General features: G+C 38.4%; 2 protein-coding genes across 4 annotated transcripts in view; one reads left to right on the plus strand and one right to left on the minus strand.

Annotated features, from left to right (window-relative positions):
• The window catches only part of yeats2 (YEATS domain containing 2), a 41,988-nt gene extending 39,730 nt beyond the window's left edge, over positions 1-2,258 (plus strand). For all 3 annotated transcript variants that reach the window (XM_067452632.1, XM_067452634.1, XM_067452633.1), the window contains exons 28-31: positions 41-115; positions 286-359; positions 959-1,036; positions 1,205-2,258. In XM_067452632.1, coding sequence (XP_067308733.1) covers positions 41-115; positions 286-359; positions 959-1,036; positions 1,205-1,247 — 270 coding nt within the window. In that variant the 3' untranslated portion in view covers positions 1,248-2,258. The remainder of the gene's footprint in view (positions 1-40; positions 116-285; positions 360-958; positions 1,037-1,204) is intronic.
• A 1,677-nt stretch (positions 2,259-3,935) lies between these two features.
• Positions 3,936-20,324, minus strand: map6d1 (MAP6 domain containing 1). The gene is made up of 3 exons (XM_067452639.1): positions 19,378-20,324; positions 16,322-16,544; positions 3,936-4,774 (listed from the first exon to the last, which is right to left on the minus strand). The coding sequence occupies exons 1-3, from the start codon at positions 19,854-19,856 to the stop codon at positions 4,703-4,705; spliced, it is 774 nt and encodes a 257-aa protein (XP_067308740.1). The 5' UTR covers positions 19,857-20,324; the 3' UTR covers positions 3,936-4,702.
• Positions 20,325-21,664: the final 1,340 nt, after the last annotated feature.

Here is a 21,664-nt window from a genome sequence, read left to right on the forward strand (position 1 = left end):
TAATGATATATGTGTGTGTGTGTTTGTGTGTGTGTATTAGATCGGCGTCACGCTGCAGCAGGTGGAGGTGGAGAAGAATGTTTTTGCTCCTGTCGTGGAGACCATGATTTTTAAGGTAAATTGTCTGAGTAATATTTTATTTTATGGTAGAAGCTTACACTATGTACTTTTTGTTATTCTGTTTTTGTAAACATAATCCACATCAAATAATTTGTTTGGTGCTTATTCTGCATTTGTTTGACTTCATCCTGGTGAGGATAATGCATTTTTAACATCTCTCAATAGGCTGTGGAGCAGTTTGCCAGTGAAATCCTCAGGGAGTCTTTGGCCAATGCCCATGGGAAATCCCAGCAAAATAGGTCAGTGTGTCCACCCGTATGCCAGGACAGATGGGTAAACCAGCAGGATTCAGAGTAAAAGTAGTTTCACACTCTATTCTGTTCTTTGCAGACAGAGGTTATATTTCTTGGTCAATTTTGATGAACTCTGAGCATTGAACTTCATCTAATGTGATTCTATCATGATTCTGAGAGGAAGTGCTTTATGATAATGTGTAATTATCAAAGCCCTGAGAATAGCTCGTGAAAATCTGATTTATTTGAGTTTTAGAGCAGCAAAGCCCAACCCAGCCCTGAGAGAGCGAAGAGATTGGCTCAGTGCTGCTCTACTTACTCAGCACATCTGCTTTCATTCACATGCCACACACACACACACAGATTGAGTAGAATATTTCATCAGGATTTTTTTTTACATTCTTTTGTAACTGCCTTTTATATAATATGATGATTAGTCAAGCAGGAACTGGTCGATGTCTCGTACATTATCAGAAAGCAGCAGTTTGACAAGACCTCTCATTTAATGCTCAAAAGGTCAATAACCCATTATACCAAGACAGCAAATGTACCGTGAGATTTCTCTTTCCCATCCCTGTTTCATCTCTCCTTTCTTGTCTCCACAGAACTCCGAGAGAGATCTCGGCTATGGACATGCATCAGGCCATTAGCTCTATCCCCACCTGTGATTTTCTGACTAATAGGTAATTTTGCTCTCATTTTAGACTTCTGTATTTTCTTTTTTTCTCAACTATCACCAGCATCTATAATCAGTGTTCCCACTGTCTTGAACAAGCTGAAAACATGAGGAAATTTTATTGCAGCTTAATCTAATAATTTTTTTTTTTTTTTTTTTTAAACCTGTCTGATAGGTACATGGGCATCATGGTGAAGGATGAAAGCCACGCTGACTGACTTCCAACCTTGGCATCTGACCACAGACCGAAAGGTGGACTGTCACACACTTACTCCTTCCCCTCACGTTGTCTAAAGAGTGAGAATGTGCAAGGGCTGACCAATCACAGGCGCAAATGTCCTCTGACTTGCCGTGTCCTAATGGAAGTCAGCCAGCGTTAAATACGAGGGTACTGAGCTCAAGGGAAAGTAACGTATCCACCAAATGGATAGTAACGTAATCTTGACACGCTGGCTGAACAGCATTTGTCTCGTATGGCTATATCACTATTTATTAGTTTTTCATGCTTCCTTCATGAATTCTGTGATATTTAATGAACTACGGTCCAATAAATTAATGTAACCGTCAGTTCAATAACTACAGTACAGTGTTGTCTCTTTACAAATGAGCAGGTACAATAGACAGCAGATCTATTAACTGCTTTTCCATTATTCTACTTTTATTGAGACCCTCAATCTCAGCAAATGAAACTCATGATCACATGACCCTTCTCTGCCATTGACACATCATTTTTTACCTTATATTAGTCTTAAAGGAATAGTTCACCCATTTTTTCTGAAATGATTTATTCATCCTCATGTTGTTCCAAATCCGTAGCTACATGAGTAAATAATGACAGAATTTTACGTTTTGATTATTTCTTTAACTACAAAATACAGACATTAAATGAGCCATTGAACAATGCATGTTGAGCAGGATATATCTGGAGAAGGTAATTCATGTTTTTTGTGCAGCTTGTGAAATCATCCCCATTCATTTTTCTTTTTTTCACACCTCTACTAGCTTCACACTAGGGCAAAGAATGTCTTAATCATGTTGTTTTCATATGAATCATTTTCATAAAACTAGGATTTATGAAGGATTGAACTTATTTTTTTGTGTTGTTTCTGTCATTTGGGGGGCATTGAGGAAAATGTCCAAATAGACAGGAGGCATTTGTGTATTTGCTAAAACAAACACGGTTGTGTCCTCTGGTTTGGTGAAGTGTTTTGTTTTATCATACAACTAGCGTGTGTGTGTGTGTGTGTGTGTGTGTGTGTGTGTGTGTGTGTGTGTGTGTGTGTGTGTGTGTGTGTGTGTGTGTGTGTGTGTGTGTGTGTGTGTGTGTGTGTGCGTGCTTGTTTAAAATACATCAAGACATTTTTTGGTGTTTTTGTGTCGATGGGACCGAATGTATTTCTGTGTTTATTCAGTGTTAAAGTCAGTCTTTACTTGTCTAACCGAACTCCTGGATGTTTTTCCTTTACATAGTGCATCGGAAAATGACTATTCTTGTATTAAAAAATAAGATGGATTCATTTGTTCTTATTTGTTTTATTCTTTTTCCAACTACCAGTACAAATTAAATGTCACAGCAAAACAGTAACAGGATGAACTTTGGAGAGATGTGTGTGTAAGCATATTTACCCACTTTTTCAAGTTTTCTTCAGAAAAATGTAAAAATCGCACTTTTGTCACACTTAGTTAAAGATCTAATCCTCACTATTAAAAAATACTTTTGCCTCAAACTCCTAATTTATGTGTATCAAGGGGTGGGTATAAAAATAAAAAATAGATTTTTCTTTTTTAATCATTCTTATTTTTTTGAGCTGATATCGATTCTTAAATCCCGAGAATCGATTAGTCTTACTCTATCCTGTTCTCAGTTGATGAATGAACTGAACTTTTTAGAGCCCCTCCCTTCCAATAAATCGCAAGAATCTTTGTGCATTGTTACTTTTGATATGAAACAAAGTCTCAAATTTTGAAATATGTCCATTTTACTACAAAATTTGCACAGAGCGCGCGAGAACTGATCTGCGCTTTTAATCAGTTACATCAAAATCAGTATCTAGTCTCAAGTAATCGCTTTAGTGTAATAATCAGTTTCAACCGTGGTGAGACATTTACCTCAGAAAAACCGTATTCATTTTCCGTAACCTTCTTAGTCAGCTAGAAGAATGAACTCTAGAGAGGAGCATTTTGATAAATATATGCCCCACGTTACATTAGCTGTTCTAATAATTTTCAATGTTCTTCAATATCAATGCGGTTTTTTTTCTCTCAAGAAAATATGCCATGTACTGTCTGATATATATCCACACAATAATCAATATCGAATTGCAAGCTTGTGATTAGAAATTTAATCGAATTGTGAAAAAGTTTGTGGTTAGGTTAAGATTTGGTATTGGGTTAGAATTAAGGAATGTAGAACATGGTCATGCATAATAAGGCATTATTATATGTTCTTATAAAAAACTAATATCCCTAGTAATATGCATGCTAACTAACAACAGTAGTGAAAATTGGACCCAAAACTAAAGTGTTACTGTTTTTTGTGCTGTTTTAGAGTTTAAGTCTACAGTAGACATGAAAATGTCTTGTAAATACTTTTGCTCAGGACTTAAATATTTAATTGGTTCTAAATTGCCATTCATCAATGCAATTTCTAAATTGGAAATGTCTCTTGTAAAGTCATATTTACTCTTTTCATTTGCTGAATTGCTCTTCATACAGAAAAGTTCTATAATATGATTCTGAAGTCTTTAATAATCTATTCTAAATCAACTTTTTTCATTGATCAAAAGGTGTAGAAACCCAGTATAATTATTGTAGTCATCACTATTTTTGTTAATTTGCAAAAAATTTTGAGGTGTTTTTAAACCATAAATATTTGTAAGATGTGCCAAATAATATGGAAGCAAATGTTAAGAATGTCATTTTTATTTAAACTGTTTTGCCTTATTTTCCCATTTTATCTCTAAAACAAATTTACAAAAAAAAAAAACATGGACAGCCCAGAAATTAGTGAAAGGTAATCTTAAGGTGGGTTTCATAAAGGGCTAGAGAGTCTGGAGCAAGAAAGTACCAGGCGTCCTCAGGCAGACATTAACAGATCCAACATCATCACTATATACAAAATAATGCTGTTAACAAAGCTTGTACAGGATACACACGCACACACACAGTTTCCAGATTACACTGTTCTTTTAAAACATTTCTAAATGTGCACATTCAATTGATTCATAAAACTTTTACGAAACATGCAGATATTCATTCAGCAGGGACGGGGGTGAGCTCAGCAGAATTTGAGGCCAGTCACACACACTTTATCTCTCTTTCTCTAAAACATGATGTGTCTTTACAAACATATCCTTCCAATAGATGGTTGACATTTGAAGCATACATTCTCTTGCATAGATTTTACATTGTGTAAATTTCCAGCAAAATTCCTCTGGTTCTGTAATTTCCTTAGTGGAATGATTTAGAGAATCCTGTTTTACTGAGTTTGCTCTTGCGTTGAAACAGTCTCTATTCATCCTCAGGACTTTTTCTTCCTCTGATTATCCTAGTCTCTCAGAATAACTTCAGTTTCCTAACATTCAGGTGTCTCTCTTAGACATTCCTTTTATTTCAGATTGGTCTTCTCTTAGTGAAAGGCTGAATCAGATGTGGATGTGGGGAGCTTGATGGATCATATGTTGAAGATCCTGGATTTGCTTTGAAAGACAGCAGATGGATTTGGTGACAGTTTAGTCTTCGGCTCCTGTCACACATAAAAACATTTTTATTAAAATCATTGACTTTTGTCAAAATCTGTTAAAATAAAATAAAATCTTAAAGTCCCCCTGTAGTCAATAATGTTACCCCTTAAAACAAAGCAGCAACCTCCCACAGTCTTTCTTAAAGCCAACACGGAAGTCACTTAAACTGCAATTCATCGACTGGCTCCAAAAGGGAGTCAAATCTGTATCTCCCCCATGTTAAAATGCCCAGATATGCAGCAGAATACAGCTTGAATTCACTTGATTGAAACTCATCTGTTTAAATCAATTAAGTCTTAAAGCCAGAAACCTACAGGTGACGTCACGGACGATCATGTAAAGATGTAAAACTCATCTTTGGTCACCAGAATTACAAATGTGAACGTTTTGTTTTCTTTTTGACCTGTGGGAAAAATTCTTTATGCCTTAAAATAGATACAGTAATTACACCCTTGTTTCATTTAGTATATGTGGATCATGAATATGCAGATTAGCCCCGCCTCCCTTACTCAAACCAGCTGAGAGATCCATTGGTTCAGCTTTAGTAACTGCTGCCCAATGGCAAGTGGAGATACTGGTTTAATTCAGCCATATATGTTTGAAATCAGAAACGGATTCATAAGAAGTGGAAGAATGAATTATACAGGCTCATAAACAAATCAATTTATCAGAATGGTAATACGTTTTATGTAGAGGTAGACAAAGTACACAACTTCATTACTTAAGTAAAATTAACAGTACTATTGGTGAAATATTACTCCGTTACAAGTAAAAGTTATAAAAACAGACCGTAAGTATCAAAAGTACTAAAGTATCAAAAGTAAATGTGCATTTTTACTACATTTATTTCAATTTATTATCACTCATTTATAATCGTTGTATAAATGCCCACTATGCCATCATGGTTTAAGCCAGCCAGTGATGCTTCATCCACTAATTCAAAAGCTGCTGTCGCTTTAAGGCCTAATGCACGGATCCTATACACTGATACACATCTGATATTCTCCCAACTCTTTATGTTCACTTAAGACATAATCAACTTTGTTTATGTGATTACTCGCCAAAATGAACATTTTGCCACCCGTCTTCCACTTTGCAATAAATTATAAATGTTCAAGAAATGCTGGAAAATCATTGAACTTCTCGTGACCCTACAAGAGTGATTCCTGAAAGGCTTTCTGCAAAAACCCGAACACCATTTAAAGAAGAAAAAAAAAAATCATCCACTGACTTTAAAAGCTGCTACAGAAATGGCTTTTGACGTTGAGGACCTTGATAGAAATGCAGTGGAGTAAAACGTACGATATTTGTCTTTCAAATGTAGTGAAGTTAAAGTCATAAGATACTCAAAAAGTGTTCTCAAGTAAATGTACTTAGTTACTGTCCACCTCTGGCTTTATGTATCGCTCTCTATAACAATGGACACACCGAGATTAATTATCCTTATCCTTTTGCTTGACTACGTTATCAAACAGCTAATAATGTGTTGCTAATGTGCCACAAACCATGTTCCCATTCGCCATCTCAAAGTCAGACAACTGCCTTCTAACAACAGCATCCTTAGAAATGCTCAGAACGTCACTGGAGAAAGGAATTATATGTTCATCACATATATGTACATGTATATATATGTATATATGTGTATATGTACAATGTTCGTCATAACATTGAAATATACATCATATATATAACTCACCTGCTTTATTGCTATATTTTAATTAGCTGCTTTGATAAGTAACTCCCCTGAGGCCAAGGCTGCATTGACATTAACAATGTTCATCTAAAATGTAAGAAGTTGAAAAAGAACCATCAGGTCATGGAATACTCCCCTCCTCTGCGGCACAAGGTGTTGTGGGACATATTAGCCCAAAATGCATGCACTATTCTCTCTATAGTCTCTCTCTCTCTCTCTCTCTCTCTGGCTAGAGGATATATCTAAGAAGTGTTTGCTATATGAGAAGCCAAGCAGTGGGGTGAAAATTAGATTTATCATCTACTAAATCTTTTTCACACACTCACACTGTTTAGTGTTTCTAGAATAAGAACTCGAAACCCTCAGCCACACAGACTCGCTAAAAGCAGCAGACACTGTTAACTCAGGTCTTCAGAATGGCATACTCCCTAATAATGCTGGAAATGCTTTATGAATTAATAATGCTGCATTCAATTATTGTAAATAAAGCTCTGTATGCTTTAAGTCAAGTCACCTTTATTTATATAGTGCGTTTTACAATACTGATCATTTCAAAGCAGCGTCACAGTGTTAACAGGAAAATAATGGAACAGAATTTGATTTGGATGTACAGCTGCTCTGGTGAAAACGGTGATGTCATCCAGCTCATTTCAATTGTCATGTAGTGTCAATGCGGGCAGATCAGTAATATAGCTGAAACTGAAGTGTCCCCAACTGAGCAAGCCAAAAGCCAAAGGCGCCGGGGATGGTCTGTAAGCCTGCCAAGACTATAAACGTAAAATACTTATTTCCCGAATGACAAGAGGGTTGCTAGCCTAGAAATCTAGACGCACCCTAGCGGCAGCAAATCTAATCTGCCCGCGAGTGTCGTATAGCAACTCTCAATACCCTTCTGAGCTGTATTCGCCTAACTCTTGCCGGGCCAATCACATCGTGTATAGAGTCGGTGGGCGGGGCCATAATGATGACGGCCGAGTTGCGTTTGCATGCTTCTAAACACAGAAACTGGCGAACGGCAGTCTTTCGAATCAGCTTTGACCGTGACTCTGGAAGACTTGGAGTTAAGCTTTTCTCTGAGAAAAGAACAGAACGGCACTGAAGTCATTCTTAAAAAGGGAAGGTGTGTTCGGAGTTTTGCTGACCGGATACAGCGAATGTTTAATCTATCAACAAGCTGTTTCACCTTCGTTGCTCTGGTTGGTTGTGTAGCGCTATCCTATTGCGTGCAGAGGGAGTTTGAAAGACAACCGTTTATCCCGCCCCTCGGATTGACCCCTGTCAATGGTGAGTTTCCAGACCAAACATCTTGATGTGGCTTGTCAGGCTAGGGTATTACTTGTTTTGAAAGACAATTACAGTTCAAAGGTTAGGGGGCAGTAAGATTTTTTTTTAAAATAAAAAATAAAACTTTATTCAGAAAACACATGAAACTGATCACAAGTGACCTTCATAAATTAAAATGTTTCAACTGACAGCTTTTTTTTTTTTTTTTTTTTTTTTTTTTTTACTATATTCAAATAATCCTTAAAAAAAGAGAGAAAAAAGATCACTGTTTCAACAAAAATATGAACCAGTACAACTATTTTCAGCATCAACAATAATAAAAGTTTAATTAGCAGCAAAACATCATATTAGAATGATTTCTGAAGAATCGTGACACTGAAGACTGGAGTAATGATGCTGAAAATCCAGCTTTGCCATCACAGAAATAAAATCTAATTATTTTAATATATAGTTTGCAGTATACCGTAATATTCCATTTTGAACATGTCTTTGATCTCTGTCTGTCATATGACAGGCTGCTGACCTTCAGGGACAGAGTGCTGACGTATGGGACCAATGTCAACTCAACAGCTTATATAATCTGTTTAAACTGTCATTTAAGGTTACATTTCAACTTATGAAACCCTGGGATTTATTCCTTGTGAAACCTGTGCATGTTTGATCTCTATGACAGTGTTACTCCTGAACCCTGCACATTTTGAATCGTTTTATCTAACACGGCTGATCCAGCTCAACAGTCTATCAGCAGAGTGATCCATGACCTCATTTAGGGTACATTTTCATGGCAATGATGTACTAAAAACAGAAAACGATCCCATTCACACAGATTCACGAAAAAAGATAAAAAAAAACTGCTGTATTATTCATTCCAGGCCAGTAGATGGTGATGTTACTTGGTAAAGAAAAACCACACGCCTATAGACTGAACATGTAATATGCATGCGCATGATGTCACTGTGTGAACTACAAAAATGCACATTTGTGAAAACAGATACAATAATGGTAGTTTTCAAAAAAGAGCACTTTGAAACCATTCAACATAGCCCCCAAAACACCGTTGTCATGTTAAACGGCCAAAATGCATACAAAGTTTTCAATTTTTAGTTGAAAACATTGTCATGCAAACATCTCATCAGCAAAATGACTAAATGTGCTTTATAATGGTATAAATCATTTTCAATAGAAAATATGATTACATTTTCTTGGTTTCATGGAGCTTGTAATAAACTATGGAAGCTTGTTTTATCCATGATAACATGACAGTGATGTACTAAAAAACAGATAATGTTTTCCCTTCACTTTTTTCGCATACAGATGACAACATTATCATAACTATATGCCCTAAAACAATTTAAAAATCTGTGTTATGCTGAATTATTCAAAAGTTTGTTTTCAGGCTCACTTTGGACACTACGTCCATTTTTTTTTTACAGTCTATGGCCTAGAGACAGAGCAACATGCATCACTTGGAAACCACGCCCACCGGGTGAATAATTAATTTCTGAATTATTAAAAAACAACAACACAATGTCTAAAATCTGATATGTGACCAGGTGTACAGAAAACAAGCTAAAACACCCAGAAACCATGATTCAAAAAACGAGCGTTTAAGCACACAATTGAGACAGAGCGCAACATGTTATATTACACTGAGAACTACGCCCACTAGAGGGGAACGCAGTCAGTGACAGGAAATATATAAAAATGAAATTTGTATACCGGTATTTGACAAAATATTATACTCTCATACTGAGTGTCAGGATCCCAAAATGTACCCATTCTTCCCGCTGAAACTTCACGTCTCATTGTCTGTATCTACTTTTGTTTCCTTTTTTGGGTCGACAGCTTATAAAAACTTAGTTCTGGGTTTTGCTGGTTTAGCTTGTTTGCTGTACACCTTGTCACATATCAGCTTTTATACATCATTCTGTTTTTTGTTACAAGAAAGAAATGACAAGGCAACAATACAAATTCAATGAAGAGTGTTGAATTTTCATTAGCAAACAGAATATGATTATTTATGATTTCCTTGGTTTCATGAAGCTTGAAATAAAAATGAAGGTATGTTTACATGACAACGAACAATGTACTAAAACCCGAAAAGTTTTTAGTTGTCGAAACTATCCCGTTGTCAAAGATCCATGAAAACAATTAAAAACACTATTCTGCTGCCAGGCCAGTAGATGGCAATGCCACTTAAAAAAACACTACACGTCTATAAAGTAAAGCTATAGAGTAAACATGCCCATGTAGTCTCCACAAATTTGTTTTTTTGTAGTTTACACAGAGAGAGACGATAACGGTAAAAAGTTTTACATCTTTAGTTGAAAACGGTATCGCATAAGCTTAGCCTGACGTGGTCATATTCAATTCTAGTCAGAATATGAGTCTGATACTGCTCCATTGAGCTGTGATTATGAGGCGTTTCAACCTAAATAGGAAAGACCTCAATTGGATAGAGCTACAACCAATCAGAGCAACGAAGCGACGCATTGTCAAATGTCAACCGAGCTCAACTGTGTTGCCAAGTCCACGTTTTTTTTTCTCCGCAGGTTGATTTCTATATCCGCGGGATGAAGCGACAGTGGTGGGCCGTCAGGGCCAGCAGGGCCTTCTCTGCTGGCCCTGTCAAAATCATTATATATATATATATATATATATATATATATATATATATATATATATATATATATATATATATATATATATATATATATATATATATATATATATATATATATATATAGTTACGATTATATTTCCAGAAAGAATGTATTTATTTTTGGTGTATTTTCCATATGTCATCATCTAAACGCATCACAGCCCCGAGGACCAGCACTAGTAGAATAGCTTGCCTTCCATTGAAGCTGCTATTTTCCATTGGACCATAGCTTTGACTGACGTGGGTCATTAGCCAATCAAAATTTGATGTGTAGTGATAGAACGGCCCAGAGGCCCAGCGATGTGTCGGTGTGCTACCCCCTGCTGATGTCATCAGCCGTCTGAACTTTTCGCGGGTTGTGAGAATTCTGTGTGAAATAAACTATGGCCGCCGCGGATGACAGGCTGCGTGCGAATGATCGATCCTGATGTCAAGCCGGTAATGTTAGCTAACAAGCAGTGTTTTTTCTGTTTCTTTGGATGTTCTGTTGGTCCGTATTTTTGTTTGTTTAAGAGTATTTGTGCCAGCTGATTTTGATTCTTTTCACCATTTGCCTACACGGTGACACGTGAGTGCAGTATCATCAATAAATAGTCAAATTGCCTTTTTGTCTCGCGTGTACACTATGAAAGCAAAGTTCGTAGTAGTATTGCGCACAGTGCATTATTGTATTTTGTGTGTGTGTGTGTATTATGACACACAGGAGAGGGTGAAATATGAGGACATTGGCCATGTCACTTTTCAAAATGCTTATAAATCATACAGGATGAGGTTTTTTTTAGAAAGTAAAAATGCAGAATGTTTCATGTGATGGGTAGGTTTAGGGGCAGTGGCAGTGTAGGGGGATAGAAAATACGGTTTGTACGGTATAAAAACCATTGCGCCTATGGAATGTCCCCATATGTCACAAAAACAAACGTGTGTGTGTGTGTGTGTGTGTGTGTGTGTGTGTGTGTGTGTTGTTATGGCGTGGGGCGTGTTGATCGTTAGTGAAGGCCCTGACTGAAACCCCACGGTACGCTACTGTGAAGCGACTATGTGATATAGTCACATAGACCCATTAGTGCGAATTTTAGCAGGCAACCTTGCCAAAATAACACACATTTTACCCCCCAAATGCCATTTTTCCCCCGGAGAACCCCCCGAGAAGCTATTGTTTAGGGCTAGTAGTTGGCGGGTTTTGTTGTAAAAACTTGGCAACCCTGTCACGCGCGCTGGAATCAGACTGGAATATGCGATCTTTGCCGGTGTTGTAAAAAAATAAAATAATTTAATGATACACAGAGTACTTACCCAACATGATCATCATTTCTGAGAGAAATTGTGAAGGTAAATGCATATACAAACAAGCTCTCCGTTCAGGATTCGAAAAAATATAATCCAAGCCCCTTTGATGACGTGCATGATTACGTTACTGTTGATCATCTGTCCATCATCGTATAAAGCCCGCCCTGATGATTTCATTGGTCTGAACAGTTTCTGTTCGGGAATAATTACTCCTCTATGGAGCGATGCCAGACCGAACTGCCCGACCTAAACATTTTGTGGGCGGGGCTGAGTTCGGCTAGCATAAGCTGCCTCTGAAAAACATGAACATTCATCTCACAGTCACGTCCTTTTTTCTCGCAATTGTTACATTCATTTTGACTTTATAACTTACAATTTCTACTTGATATCTTACAATTCTAAGAATTGACTGACTTTTTTCTCAGAGCTAAGATAGAAACACACAATTGCAATAAAAAAATCTGAATGGAGAGATAAAAAGTCTAAATTACCTTTATTTATTTTTTATTCTGGGGCAGAAATAAGCTTCCAACTGATGGTCTCACAGAATTACCACTTAAAGGGATAGTTCACCCAAAAATGAAAATGTGATGTTTATCTGCTATCCCCCATGGCATCCAATATGTCAGTGTCTTTGTTTCTTCAGTTGAACACAAATGAAGATTTTTAACTCCCACTGCAACCGTTGCGGTGTGCCAGTCATGCATGTGAATGGGTAACAATTCTATGAGAGCAAAAATAAAAAAATACGATTTGATTTCTCACACAAACTGAACGTTTTGTGTCTTAAGATATCAATGTGTCATCATGAGCCACAGGGCTCTTTGTGCATGTTGTCTAAGCATGTTTTTTTTGCTCTCATAGAATTGTTACCCATTCACATGCATTATATGACTGGCACACAGCAACAGTTGGAGTTAAAAATCTTCATTTGTGTTTTACTGAAGAAACAAAGACACATACATGTCGGATACACTGGGGGTAAGCAGATAAACATCACATTTTCATTTTTGGGTGAACTATCCCTCAAAGAATTAACAATGATCATCCGGTTTTGTCTCTCAAATTAGGGAACGGTCAATCTGCCTTTTACAATTAAATCAGATGCATCATCTGGAGGGAGAGTAGGAGGGCAGGACGAGCTGTGTGCAAGTTAAACCCTTGGGACGGCTCAAATAATGCCAGCTGGCTCAGTCATGGAAGTCTCCAGTGTACTGGACTCTATTAGTACGATTACACAGGCACATAACCCACAAAATGTAGGCATATCAGCCTCACGGAAATATAAATGCCCTCTGATATGATTTGAAAGCAAGCACATATCTACTTCTCCACTTCATACTAGTATGCTTTTATGTTCAACGTTATCAGGGGTTTTGCAGTCGTATACGGTATGTTAAAATCTCTCATGAAGAGCCAACTACAATCATAGAAGGATATCAGACCTGTGCAGCCATCATAAAATACATCAGATTAAGTGGATCATATATGACAACTTGACAAATGGAGCAGTGCAGAGGTTATGAAGGGAAAAGTTACAACTCAATAACAGAGTCATTTAAACCAGGAGCACAAATGCTTCACACACCACAAACTCTCGTAGATCTGCCTCATACTCCTGGCATTGTGTTTCTTTCCTCACTGGTGATGTATGAGGTATGACAGCATGCGTGGGTTACCCAGAGAGTAATTAGGACTAAATGAACCATAATTAGTGCATACTTTACTGGACAGTGAGCAGGGTTAAAGACCTCTGCACTACTGACGGATGTGCTAAGGCTTCAGCAGTTTCACAGCGAGTTTGGATTACTATTGACAGGTAGCGCTCAGACTAGATTCACATAACGGGACACTGGAGCGGGTCACTGATTACATAACCCCAAACCATCAGCGCTAGTCGATACAGAGAGTACGACTTTACCAGCTCATCAGCCCCTAAGACTGTGACCTAAAACAACGCCCCAGAAAGGGATCAGTGTTTAATAACCAATGTCATTTAATTGCATGTTAGGCTTGATTTCACAGATGAACCCAAACGGTTAGGCAAATCAATATCTCTGCTTGCATCTTTCTGGGTTATATACAATTTAAACTCTGATTACCATGGAGAGTCTTTTTGACTTATCAAAATGTTACAGTAACTAATTACATCAATAAATGGCAAGTTAAAACATGAATAATTCATGCAAATGCTTTCACAACTGTAAAATGTGCATATTTCTGCTAAAACCATCTCATATTTTTGTCCTGTAGGTTTTCATGTAATTTATTCCTGTGATGGAAAGCTGGATTTTCAGCATCATTACTTCAGTCTTCAGTGTCACATGATCCTTCAGAAATCATTCTAATATGCTCATTTGCTGCTCAGTTTCTTATTATCATTGTTGAAAACACTTGTGCTGTTTTTCCCCTTTAGGATTCTTTAATAAATAGAAAGTTCAAAGCAACATTTCTAAAAAACATTTTTTGATGGCTACTATTTAAGATTCTATACTGTCACTTGTGACAAGGACATAACCATGTCTTAGATATAGGGGGTTATTGGTCTTATTGGTTTAAGGGAACTAAATTATTAAAGGATTTAAAGGGATTTAAAGGCCCACTGAAATCTAAATGAAGTTTTTTAGCTTTTAGTATGACTGTGTTAGCCTTCTCAATATACTTCTGAGCTGTAAAAAAACAAACTCTGGTCAGGCCAATCACATCGTGTATAGAGTCGGTAGGCGGGGGTTAACATAATGACGGCAGAGTTGCGCTTGCATGCTTCTAGTAAACACAGAAGCTGGCGAACAGCGGCCCTTCGAATCAGCTTTGACCGCGACTCTGGAAGACTTGGAGTTAAGCTTTTCTCTGAGAAAAGAACAAAGAGCGGCACTGAAGTCATTCTTAAGAAGGGAAGATGTGTTCTGAGTTTTGCCGACTGGATACATCGAAAGTTTAATCTGTCAACGAGCTCCGTTTCACCTTCGTTGCTCTGGTTGGTTGTATCGCTATCCTATCGCGTGCAGAGGGAGTTTGAAAGACAACCGTTTATCCTGCCCCTCGGATTGAGCCCTTCAATGGTAAGTTTTTAGACCAAACATCTGGTCTGGCTTGTCAGGCTAGGTATGCTCCAAAACTATGATAAAATTTGCATGTAGGAGATATAAGCATTCAATATCAGATCATATGCGCAAGTCGGCGCAGAAAACAAACATATCGGACCCATTTGAATTCTGCACAGAATGCTGCATTTCAAAGCGATATGGAGGAGATTATGATAAACGGTTAGAGGAAACTGGCTTTACCAAATAGAAAGGCTCTAGTCAAACTGTATATTAATGAAACGCTATTGGCTGTTTCAAAAAAGGAGAGGAGCTGCTAAAAGCTGGAGCCGTTTCAGGGGAAATTTTGTCAACACATAATGCGGCGTGTTTCAGCTGGCCTTTAAAGCTACACTGTGTAACTTTTTTCGTTTATTCTTAGCTAAAAACACTTAGTTCTTTCAAAAATATGTGCTCATTAATTTATATTTACTTCTTTCAAGTAATAAAGTATTCTCATAAGTTTATAATATGCCATTGAAAATACATACGAGTAAGGAGTTCGAATGCTGGTCGCCATGTTGCCCCTCCATCTTGATAGTACATTAGCCAAAGAGGGACATACCCGTAAATTCAAGCTTCGCCTTTCGCGTTTTAACACTCGATGGCACCGTGTCAAATGTGAAGAGGGGGATTGCCATGTTAATCTTGGACTAAGTCGGCCACCATAAGAGTTGAAACGAAATCAGAATGGAGAGGAACAGAAACTTATGTTCACTGGATGGTCATATAACTTTTCAACGCTAGATGGGGGAAAATATCACACAGTGTAGCTTTAAAGGAATAAAGAAAAACAAATAAGAACAGTAAAAGTTTGAGTTATATTGTAGTAAACTACAATTGGCAAATAATATATTTTAAATATGCACACATTCACTCTTATTTTGCCTGCTTAATATGTAAAAATGCAAATGTTTCTTGTCATATCAAATTCAATTATGATTTACATCAATAATGTCATTTTCAATTCAAAATAGTGACATTTCATTAATGTCTTTGCAAATGTTCAAATGTTACTTTGCACTAACAGTAAGCCCCGCCTTCTTTGATTTGATTGGCCATCTCACTCATTCTGGGGGCACTTTGGCCATTTCTTTTTATTCTGGGGACTTGTCCCCCCTCAATGTCTATGGTGGTTACTGGTTACAGCCCTGACTTATGATTTATGTTTGCTGAATAAATGTGTTTTTTTTACTTTTTCAAAAAAACTCATTCTGTATGATTTATAAGCATTTTGAAAAGTGGGGACATATCACCCTCTCTTTGTAATACCCATGTCATACCCATGTCATTATACACATTTGTGTCCTGATATGTCACAAAAACGTGTGTGTGTGTGTGTGTGTGTATAAAATATGAAAGCACTTTCTTTTAATTTAGATTATTTTTATTTTTTTTACAGTCTAAACTTGACCTGTGCTTATATTAAAGCATCCAGTTAATTCTCATTCTGTTGAGCATGGTTTGAAAGTTTGCACATTGTTGATCTTTCTGTAATGTCAGCGCTCTGTCAGCTCCTCTGATCTGTCGTCACACTCACCTCTGGTTTCATGCTGAGCTCTGTCCTGTGTGCGTGTGCTCTCTCTGACAGACCGTGAGTGCTGGTCTCCTGTAAGCCGTCCGTGTGTCTGTGTGTGTCCGTGCTGAAGGCGGCCTGATAGCTGGTCTCCGGCGGGGGATCGCCAGCACCTGTACCCAAGTACGTGGGCCTTTTGTGGGAGGGCTTTTGTGGCCGGGCTCCAGACCAAGGCTGGTACTCCTGTCTGATTCCAGAGAAAGATAAAATGTATCAGACAGAGACAGAGAAAGACAGACAGGCAAAAAGAGAGAGGGTGCCCTGAGAAGCTGCGGATGTCTGGCTGAGTTAAGTCATGCTGCTGCAAAATAAGAGCAACCGGTGCCCACCGTCAGTGTTGGGATAACGCATTACAAGTAACGCAAGGTTACATTTTAAAAGTAACTAGTAAAGTAACATTACTTTTACATTTACAATAAAATATCCATGTTATCTTTTCAAATAAGTAACGCAACTCCCCCCACGCTCTTCTGTCCTCATGTTGAGAAATGGGGTGTAAGTGCAGAGGCGTTGTGTGTGCGCTGTGTAAATGACAGTTATTGTAGCTCTAGAATGTATACTTTTATCTCATATGCTTTTCTCACTTGCACAAAAAAGATTCAGTGTTTCTCAGAATTATTAAAAATGGTCAAATGCAAACTAGAAAATGAAGCAAACCTACAATAATTAAATGTGATAATATCAGTTTATTTAGCAATGTCTTTGCTGCCCTTCGATGATCCACGTCAACCATACTAATAAGCAAAAATGACTTAAGATAAACATCACATTTTCGTTTCATTTTTTTGTTTTATTTTTATTATTGAAGTAAAAGGCCCAGGGGGAAATTCCAAAAAGCAGGTTATGTGACATACCTGAGTAATGTTAAGAGTAAGTTAGCGGATAACCTCAACTTTTAGTTCCAAAAACGGAGGTAACTTTAGGGTTAACATGTTCCAGGGTTAGGATTAATTGTTCACCCTAAGACCTGTAATATGTGCTAACAAAGTAAATAAGATCAATTTTGATATCATGAGGACTTCAAGAGCTACTACATTTGTGGTTATAGTTGTATTATATACAATATTATAAATTAATTCTAAAGCACTATCATAACAAGGTAATGTTTAAATGTTAATTCAATCTAAATATTTTTATCATTTATTTTATTGCCACATTTTCATAATAGTTTTGCATTTAATTAGCATCAAACAAACAATTTGATGTTTGTTTAATTATCTAATTTAATTACCTAATTATCAGTGTGTAAAGATTAGTTATTAAACAAAAAGATTGAAAAAAATAATTGCACAACCACCAAATAAGTGGTGATGTGCATTAAGTAGGTTATGTAAATCGCCATTAACAAAAGAAGAAGAAAGGCGCGCTTTTTCTAAGCGTCTGTTTCCATGGTGAATCATTGATTCGTCGCTTTGTTGAGGTCTTGTGTTAACCGGGAACATACATCTCGTTTTTGGAACCAGCATACCTAGAGTAAACAAGGTTTGGGTTAATCGAGCGAGAGTTCAATGTATATGTAATGGTAAGTTAACCTTGCTTTCTGGAATACCCCCAGGTAATTTGCCACCCTCCATCTCGCAATGCGTTCGGCGCGTGCGCACTATCTAGTGGATTTTGTTTTCAAGCGCTCAAGTCACTCGCACATGAGCTGTTGTAGGCCTACACGCACCGCGGAATCTTCTAATAACAAAAATATAGTATTCTTTGGCTTTCAGTGTGTTGAATTTTCTTCTCCATAATTCTATTCTGTGATCCAGAATGGCTGCACAGCATAAAGGTTTGTTTGAGTTGCACCCTCTATTGGCGTGAATTTGCATTTCCTCCAGCCTGAGGTTTATTAATTTCAATTTTGGTGAGAGCCTTTGCATTTGCCAAAAATATAACTTTTGTTATTAAAAACAAGCCAGCCCAGCCCAGATGAGTTACGTAACCTAACATAAATTACATAGGCTACTCTGTAACGCAATTAGTTAGCCTACTTTTTAGAGGGTAACTTATGCAATATTGTAATTCATTACTTTTAAAAGTAACTTTTTTTTTTCCACAGACACTGCATATTTATTTCAGCATAACCTGCATGAAAGAGATTATCACGATCCGTAGGCCTATACATTCCTATCTAGACATTATTCAGAGAAATAAAATCTGTAAGGTTTGGGTGATGATTGAAGTAAATGTTTCATATGATCACCACAGCACACTCTCTGTTCGCCTTTAGAAACCAAGGCTGATGAACACAGAGAGGACTGTTCATAATTAATTCAGTTATCATATAGTCTTACTTTATTTGTGTGTAATTAGGCTATTTTAGTGTATTCCTGTCTTTCATGAGTCGTCAGATGAAATATGCATGACAGTGACCACACTCTCTGAAAATCACTGCAATGCACAACCATTAGGCTACAACCACATCAGTCCCGTTACAACGCCACAGGAAACTATCTTCAAAGAAAGGACACTTTTCTTTGCACAATTATTGACAGAAACAGATACATTAATGAAAGTTATTCGGCAAATATATTCCCCGGCAATAGATGTTGGTTCACTATAGTACTTTTATGTTAATATATCAGAGATGCCACTGTTTTAGGTTAGGCTACATTAATATTCATCTGTCTCACAAAATACAAATAAATAAAATAATAGTTAGTGTCATTTTTTGTGTGTGTAGTAGTCTATTTTGGGAGTAAAAATAGAAAACAAAATCCATAGGATTATGTATTAATTTTGTCTTTGATTATTTTATTTTTTTACTCGCTACATTGGCTAAAATAAAATAAAATGCATACAAGTATTATTTTTTATTATCTTTGTAATATGCGTTTACTCGCTGAGTCTAGTCTAAAATATATATTTTTTTTTCCTTTTTTTTCTTTAAACCCCATAACCTTAATTGGTGGATCAGTAAAATCTATTTAGGCTACTCGTGGTCATAACTAACTGCTGAGAAGTGTGTTTCTGTAGCGGTCAATGCGAGGTGCTGAAGAACAGCTCAGCTCCCATGAGGGCAGCATCAGTACCTGTATGAGCTGATCGGATCTCCTCTCTGCCTGCCGCTCCGCTCCTGTCTGTCCGCGCGCGGCTGACTCGTGCCGTTAGAGTAACCGTTCACCGGGCTGTCTGTTAAAGTGCCCCCTTTCCCATCGTTACTAATCCAGGGAAAGTTATCCTTCTTCGGGATGGGCCAGGGTTTGTAATCCTGTTTATACTGGGTGACGCTCGGGAAAGGCACACCCGGGGGATGGTAGTCCTCGCGGGGTTTATAACTCGTTTCGGTCCGTCCCCGGTGTGGCCGCCGGACTCCAGCAGCGTGATCCGGCGTTACGAAGTCGACGCTCGGTGCCTGTTCCGTGGAAACGAGTTTGGTGACAGATCGCACCTCCTGCTCCGCGATGTCCGAGTAGTTCTGAATCGTTAGCGGAACCGACAAATCCGATTTATCGAACTGGTTCCAGAAGCGAGCCAAGCAACAGACTCTGCTGATGCACGGCCAAGCCATTGCTATCAAATAAACCAAAAAAAGCAAAAGAAAGAAAACACAGTGAAAATGCGATGAAGTGCTCGATTACATGAAGGAATGTGAGCGGGTGTCCGTTCCTCGAGAACTGCGCGAGACTGCTCGGTGTCGGGACACTGTCATTGCACATTCATCTCACGTGATTTGCAGTTGATGCAGAAAAAATAATAATCCATAAAGATCAGAGTCGGTGACCCGTGCGCACCTCACCGCTGTTTTCCCTGACAGAGCTCAACTTAATGCCCTAAAACCCTCTTTAATCAAAACCTATAGTGCGTTTCCGATCTAGACAGCTTTTCTGGGCATCATCAGCAGGTGCAGCTGACAGCAACTAATGTCCAAAAAGGTTGTCTGCAAAACAAGTACACAAAGATCAAGCAAAGCATTATGACCATAATATTGTGTTGGTGCTCCTTTTGCAGCAAAAACAACCCTGACCCATCGATGCATGGACTCCACCCCTGAAGGTGTGGTATTTGGCACCAAGACAGTATCAGCACATCCTGTAAATTGGATCAGACATGTTTGTTCAGCACAATTGAATTGAGATCTGGGGAATTTGGAGGCCAACACCTCAAACTCGTTGTAGTGTTCCTCAAACCATTCCTAACTCATTTTTGCTTTGTGGCAGGGTGCATTATCCTGCTGAAAGAGGCCACAGCCATCAGGGAATATCATTTAAGGGTGTACATGGTCTGCAACAATGCTTAAGTAGGTGGTACGTGTTTCCCAGCAAAACATTGCCCAAAGCACCACACTGCCTCCATCAGCTTGCCATCTTACCATAGTGCATCCTGGTGCCATGTGTTCCCTAGGTAAGCGACGCATCCACACGCACCTGGCCATCCACGTGATGTAAAAGAAAACTACTTATCAGACCAGACCACCTCAGTGCTTCCATTGCTCTGTGGTCCAGTTCTGATGCTCACGTGCCCACTGATGGCGCTTCGACAGTGCCGTTGGACAGGGATCAGTATGGGCACCCTGACTGGTTTGCGGATATACAGCCCCATACGCAACAAGCTTTCGCTCCCCACGTGCATCAATAAGCCTTGGCCGCCCATGACCCCCTGTTCCTTCTTTCGACCACTTTTGATGGATTCTGAACACTGCAGACTGGGAACACCCCACAAGAGCTGCAGTTTTGGAGATGCTGATTCAGAGAAGGCTGGCTCCTGCTGTCTGATCAAACAGACAAGCTACTGTAGCTCAGATTGCTCAAGAAATTAATGCTGGTTCAGACCATGTACACCCTTTCACTGCCCCTGGTGGCTGTGGCTAGCCTAGAAATCTAGACGCACCCTAGCGGCAGCAAATTTAATCTGCCTGCGAGTGTCATCTAGCAACTCTCAATACCCTTCTGAGCTGTATTCGCCTAACTCTTGCCGGGCCAATCACATCGTGTATAGAGTCGGTGAGCGAGACCATAATGACGACGGCCGAGTTGCGTTTGCGTCCTTCAAGTAAACACAGAAACTGGCGAACGGCGGCCTTTCGAATCAGCTTTGACCGCGACTCTGGAAGACTTGGAGTTAAGCTTTTCTCTGAGAAAAGAACGGCACTGAAGTCATTCTTAAAAAGGGAAGATGTGTTCAGAGTTTTTCCGAGTGCAGAGGGAGTTTTTGAAAGACAACCGTTTATCACGCCCCTCGGATTGACCTTTATCTTAACCTTTTCAACTCTCTGGGATTTGCTGGAAAAAAAAACGGAGACCAACACAATATTAGTCTCAATGTTATGCCGGATAATTTTATTTATTTTTTACACAAGAGGTGTCAAACCTAGAACCC

Source organism: Pseudorasbora parva, chromosome 9 (genome assembly GCF_024679245.1).
Source record: "Pseudorasbora parva isolate DD20220531a chromosome 9, ASM2467924v1, whole genome shotgun sequence".
NCBI lineage: Eukaryota > Metazoa > Chordata > Actinopteri > Cypriniformes > Gobionidae > Pseudorasbora > Pseudorasbora parva.

Excerpts from the sequence above, each read along its gene's own strand:
- map6d1 (XM_067452639.1), bottom strand. The coding sequence starts at position 19,856 with ATGGCTTGGCCGTGCATCAGCAGAGTCTGTTGCTTGGCTCGCTTCTGG. Across the intron at positions 16,545-19,377 it reads GATCCGATCAGCTCATACAG|ACAGGAGTACCAGCCTTGGT; the intron begins GTACTGATGCTG and ends CTCTGGAATCAG. Across the intron at positions 4,775-16,321 it reads AGCTCAGCATGAAACCAGAG|GAGCCGAAGACTAAACTGTC; the intron begins GTGAGTGTGACG and ends TATGTGTGACAG.